The 6,430-nt window shown below is 41.5% G+C and overlaps 2 protein-coding genes across 2 annotated transcripts; both read right to left on the bottom strand.

Moving 5' to 3' along the window:
• Positions 1-4,570: 4,570 nt before the first annotated feature.
• Positions 4,571-5,155, bottom strand: LOC117178644. Its single transcript, XM_033370067.1, has one exon. It carries the CDS (start codon positions 5,153-5,155, stop codon positions 4,571-4,573), a length of 585 nt encoding a protein of 194 aa, XP_033225958.1.
• LOC117178643 lies at positions 5,155-5,970 on the bottom strand. Its single transcript, XM_033370066.1, has one exon. The coding sequence runs from the start codon at positions 5,968-5,970 to the stop codon at positions 5,155-5,157; it is 816 nt and encodes a 271-aa protein (XP_033225957.1).
• Positions 5,971-6,430: the final 460 nt, after the last annotated feature.

Below are 6,430 nucleotides of genomic sequence, written 5' to 3'. Positions count from 1 at the left end.
TATCAAATACTGTAATTCAAACCTCTCATAAACTACAATCATAAAGTAAAGCTGAACCTTTTTTTTAACTTGTAAAGGATTATGGGATAAATACAGTCTACACAAAAAAAGATATCGTAAAATGATACCGCAAAACTTCTTTATTGAAATAAAGCGCAATATGATGACGTACAAGCAGGTTCCGGAACTTTTTAGGATATTATAATGCACTAACATCGCTTGGCCACTATTAGAACCCTCGTATATATAATATTATAAAATAATAATATAATTTAAAATCTTGCAATGTACAATGTCACGATTTTACACTATTATAATGTGATAATTACGATATATAGCGCAGGAATTACTGTATGTATTGTAACTCTTGCGATATCGTTTTCTCCGTGTAGGATTCAAGGTTAAAATAAATAATATTTCAATAAGATTAAAGTACGCTTTATTGAGAGATCCTTTCTTTCAGAGAGCAACTGTAAGACTAATTCAAACTATCGGCATGGTTTCTTTCTACACTCAAATCTTGATCATTTGTTTATGTAAACGGTTTCTGTAAAACCACACGCACTCATAGTTCCTTAGGAATATACGCACTAAATAATATAGGCATAAAATGAGCCTTTGGATTTAGTTACTCTCGATAAGACTGTATATAATTCAGTTTTAAAAATTAATTCATTTTTGTTCATTTATTCCAATAATTTGACATTAAAGAAGTTTCTCAAAGCACCTATGGCCTCGACGATTACATTCTCATTGACATAATCGCGCTTCACGCTCTACTGTTAGATTATGCAGGCTCTAATTTTTAAAAATATGGGCTTATCGAAACATTCGGTTAAAGTAGTTTTAAAATATATTTGGTATCTAGAGAAAATTTCTGGATATATGAAAAAAATAATCTTTTCTATTTTTTGAAGATTATCAAATTTTTGAAAAGTATACAACTTTTCTAATTTTCATCAAAAAAAATAATTTTAGTTGGATAATTTGCAAGTGTTTTACCCATCTATAAGAAACTTTGACAAAAATTTATAAAATTTCAACAACAAAAATTTCAAAATTTTGAAAAAGCACTCAATTTTTTAATTTTGGTTCGAAATATCTGATTAATGAACTTAGCCTTTATTTTGAGGACCTTTAGAAGTGTATGAAATGCGGACTCTACTGGACAAATTCTTCAAAAGTTAGCGTGGCTACAACATTCAGTTAACCATACATACAGACATACGTACAGACAGACATCGACAAAATTTTATAATTTTTGGATTATATGCGCGCCGAAACGTAAAGATCCGTTAAAAAACAGAGATCGAAAATTTGGACGATTACATTAAACTAACTTTTTTAATTTTCATTCAAATTAAAAATGTCATTTGGATAATTTGCAAGTATTTTTGTCAAGTATCGGAGACATTGACAACATTTCCTGAAACTTGAAAAAAATTGTTTAAAATGTTGAAAAAGCTCTAATTTTTTAAATTGTGTGCAAATCGAAAAATTTGACTAAAATTGTTTGAAATGTATTTGGTATCTACTGAAAATTTTTAGATTTATGAAAAAAAAATAATTTTTTCTATTTTTTGAACATTTTCAAGTTTTCGAAAAGTATATAATTGTGGAGAGGTTGGATCAAGGGAAATTTGTTCCGAAACAAGAAAGAATTGTTATTAGAGTTCACAAAAACAAAACTATTTATTAAGGGAAGTAAACTCCTACGTCTCAGAGCGGGGCTCAATAAGAGGCATCGTTCGGAGGCTGCCAATACATTTCCAAAAAGGGTCGGGCGTGAAAACGGCCGCTTGCCCTCAAATTTTCTAAACGACCAACCGAAGGGCGCAGTTTGCGCGGTCACCCGAGTTGTCTTTGAATAGCCACACAGTGTAGCTGTGTGGGTACTTGAAGATTATAAAGTAGAGACTTTAAAATGTTTACGAAGGCCAGAATTATACCCGAGAGGAAATGCATGGATATCCAAACCTAAATCTTATAGTGAAAAGCGAAAGTGCACCCTGACAATAGTGAGGTAGCTTGGTTTGCGAGAAACAGTCTTTACTATTTATCTAGGAAAATCTCTTTGACAAAGTGTCTGACGTATTTATAACTTTACTACCCCTTTCTCTAACTTACTCTCATCCCTAGAATTTCCTTAAATGAGTCACTCGTATTTTATCACTGCATTTAGAAACTTTCGAATTTCATCTTTACACTAAACACGTGCACTGTTATTGCTTGATATCGGTCGACGAATTTCACCTGCCTTTGGTACCGACGAAGTTGCTGAGGTTGATTATTCGGTGCTTGCAGAGGTGATGGTGTTTCTACTCGTTGCACTGCTGTTTGCCGTGGTATCACTAGATTGGATGGCTGCTCAAGGGTGATGTTTGTCCCTCCCTGTGTCAAGTGTTCGTTAATGACAAATGCCAGTTTTAAACGGTTGATTGATACCGCTTTTTGCTTGCCGCCTATGTGTACAACGAAAAACTTTTCGTTACGGCTTACGACGGGATATGGAGTATTGTATGGCATTTCAAGTGCCTTTTTTACAGCATCGTGTCGAACAAAGACATGCTGTGCCGTTGCCAAGTCTTTAAAGACGAAGGTTTTGTCTGTGCCGTGACGTTTGGGCTCGAATGGCCTTAATTGCTGCATGTATCCACGTAGTTCTTGTAGGAAGGCTGCGCTGTCTCTTTCGTTTGTTGTACTAGATGTAAGGAACTGACCTAGGAGTCGAAGGGGTTCGCCGTATACGAGCTCTGCAGCAGTGGCCTTCAAGTCTTCTTTCCAGGCTGAGCGAATACCGAGTAACACCGTAGGTAAAGCACGTGTCCACTGTGAATTTTCATGGCAGCGGATTGCAGCTTTTATTTGTCTGTGAAGGCGCTCTACCACACCGTTGGCTTGTGGGTGGTACGAAGTCGTGTGCAGGTGAGTCGTACCTGTCAATCTATTAAGTGATTTGAAGAGATCGGATTCAAATTGCTTTTCTTGATCTGTGGTCAACCGGAGGGGTGTGCCGTAGCGGCAAATCCATCCTTCGTAGAACGTACGAGCCACTGTTTCCGCTTCTTGGTTTTCCTTTGGAAAGGCTTCGGGCCAGCGCGTGAAACGGTCGACACATGTTAGGCAGTAACGGCAACCGTCGGAGTTGGGTAGTATGATAATGTCTATATGCACGTATTCAAAACGCCTTGAAGGTGCTGCAAAGATGCCCGTTGGGAATGACACATGCCGCGTTACTTTTGACTTTTGACACTGAATGCAAGCTCTTGCCCAAGCTTGACAGTCAGCGTCAATCGATGGCCACACGAAACTTTTCTTCACACTTCTTGCCGTCGCTTTTATTCCTGGATGTGAGAGTCGGTGAATGCTGTCAAACGCTGCTTTCCGTATGTCTGTCGTTATAAATAGCCGAGCTTTTTCTGTGGAAACGTCGCAATAAATGTGTGCATCTGTGTTCGGAATCTGCACGAGCTTCAATTGTAGCGCAGAGCTTGACTGCCGTAATGCTTGCAACTCCTTGTCGCCTTTTTGCGTGTCGGCGAGCTTGTGGTAATCGAGGATTTCTTCCACAACCTCGACTCGGGAGAGACCATCGGCCACTACGTTGTTTTTTCCGGAAACATATCGGATGTCTGTCAAGAATTGACCGATGTAGTCGAGATGTTGAGCTTGGCGCGGTGATGATTTGTCCGATTTTTGCTTAAATGCAAAAATAAATGGCTTGTGATCGATGTAGATTATAAAGTCGCGCGCTTCCACCATATGGCGAAAATATTTTATTGCCAAATATATCGCGAGCATTTCACGGTCATAAGCACTGTATTTTTGTTGCGTGGGTGAAAGTTTTTTGGAAAAGAAACCGAGTGGCTTCCAGTCAGTACCAACTTGAGCGGAGCTTGCGTCATCACAGAATCTGGTATGCAACTTCTATAAAAATTTAACATACCGAGAAACTTGCGCAGTTCCTTAGGTGTTCCTGGCTGCGGGTAGTCGATGATTGCTTAAGTCTTTTCGAGTAGTGGTCGAATACCGTCGCTCCAGACGAGATGGCTGAGGAAGCGAACTTCAGGCTCACCGAAAATGGATTTAGCCGGATTGATGACAATGCCGTACTGCTGTAGTCGTTCAAAAAGTATCCGCAGGTGCTCGAGGTGTTGGGTTTCGCTGTCACTAGCTACAAGTGTGTCGTCTATGTAGTCGTAGCAAAAGTCAAACTCGCGAAGCATTTCGTCAACAAACCGTTGGAATGTCTGTCCTGCGTTTCGGAGGCCGAAGCTCATAAAAGGGAACTCGAACAGACCGAACGGTGTGGTAATCACTGTTTTAGGAATGTCTGCTTCGTCGACAGGGATTTGATTATAGGCGCGCACTAAATCGATCTTTGAATAAACACTTTTTCCTCGTAGCCGTTGCGCGAAGTCTTTGATATGAGGCACCGGGTAGCGATCGGGTATCGTCCTTCCGTTGATCGCGGGATAGTCACCACACGGCCTCCAATCTCCACCTTGTTTAGAAGCCATATGCAGCGGTGCTGCCCAGCTACTTGAGGATGGGCAAGCCATTCCCAGTTTCAGCATGGTGTTGAAAAGCTTTTGCGCGGTGATAAGCTTATCGGGTGCAAGTCGGCTTCAGGTGGACCAGGCGTAGTCATGATGTGGTGACGCGTTTTATGCTTCACTGTTGGGGTGACGCCGTCTGGACGCATGATATCCGGATACTTGACAAGAAGCAGGTGATAAGACGAGTTTCCTGTTATCACTTTAATGCTCGGCTGCTCTGTTTTGAAAAACTGACGGCGCGTCGTTATATTTGTTTCGAGATCGATGAGTTGGCCGCCTTGCAGATCGACTAGTAGTCCGTAGTGTGTAATGAAATCTGCGCCAATTATCGGGCGAGACACATCAGCAATCACAAACCTCCAAGGAAATTCGCGACGAAGGCCGAGATTGAGCGGCATTTCATAAACGCCATAAGTGGCAATCACTGAGCCATTTGCTGCCGAAAGAGCGTAAGTAGTTTTCTCGACTTTCTTTTGTATAAACGACCGCGGAAAAACGCAGAGGTCAGCACCCGTATCGATCAGAAACGACAACTTGCTATCTTTGTCTGTTATGAAAAGGCGGTGCGTTTGCTGGCACGGATCGCTAGCCACCATTAGCGATTGCCCTTCACATTTCCCGAAAAAGTGCAAGGTTGCTTGCAACGATATGCTTTCTCTCCGAATCTTTGATGAAAGAAACACACGCCATCCTTATCGCGGCCGCAGTTGCGACTCGGCCCTCTATTTCTCGACCGCGATCGCGAAGGTGAGTATCGACGATCTCGCGCGGGTGATTCTCTGTCGTACTTTTCTAAAATCGAGCAGATTTCTTGCTGAAGGTCCAGCTTCAGCTGTGCCATTTTAATGTTTAGAAGAGTTTCAATCGGAGCGGTATTTTGCACTTCACTTACTGCGGGAGCTGGTACACTCGTCGCCGCGATCGAATCTGCCAATTCGGCGGCTGTCTCTAAAGTGACATTTTTATGCGCGGCCAATATTTGTTGGATGGTTTTTGGTAACCCGCTCAACCATAATGCGCGCAAGATAGTTTCATTTGCGCTCGTCCCCGCTAACGATTTCAAGTGTCTCAAAAACTGTGACGGAGTCCGCGAACCGATCACTTCACGTTCGAGCAATTGTTTGGTTTTCTGCTCTTGAGATACCCCGAATCGCTTCATGAGTTCCGTTTTAAGAGTATTATACGGGGTTGTTGCATGCGGGCTTATTATACAATCGCGCACTTCCTTGGCGTAATGAGGGGATAACACGGCTGTGACGCAGCCGAACATTGTCAATTCGTCAGTGATTTTCGCGGCCGCGAGAGTTCTCTCGACTAGGTTAAACCACAGTTCTGAATCGTCGGCGATGAACTCTGGCAGTTTGAGTTCGATTCGCATCTGAGTTTCAGTGGCTTGTCCTTCGTTGGGCATTTTTACAAAATCGTGTGTTTTTTACACAGTTCACTATCCCTTGCCAACACTATCGTCACTGAATATTCACTAAAGCGTTCACTATATCACTGTTCACGTTAGAAAAAAACACTGAAGATCATGTGTGTTGTAATCACGTCGGGGTCACTACTGTGGAGAGGTTGAATCAAGAGGAATTTTTTCCGACACAAGAAAGAATTGTTATTAGAGTTCATAAAAACAAAACTATTTATTAAGGGAAGTAAACTCCTACGTCTCAGAGCGGGGCTCAATGAGAGGGTTACAATTTGCACTCGGGGCGTTGCTCGGACGAGGCTACACAGGTAAGAAAATTCGCGACGTACACTCGGTGAGGACTCAAGCACCGATTAAATTTTATGGTTTTCGGATTCTTTGAGTGCCGATACGTAAAGATCCCTTAAAAAGCAGATATTAAAAATTTGGACGATTACATTACATT

Source organism: Belonocnema kinseyi, chromosome 8 (assembly GCF_010883055.1).
Source record: "Belonocnema kinseyi isolate 2016_QV_RU_SX_M_011 chromosome 8, B_treatae_v1, whole genome shotgun sequence".
NCBI classification, from domain to species: Eukaryota; Metazoa; Arthropoda; class Insecta; order Hymenoptera; family Cynipidae; genus Belonocnema; species Belonocnema kinseyi.
Note: the sequence above shows the minus strand (reverse complement) of the source record. Positions and strands in the feature narration are given on the sequence as shown.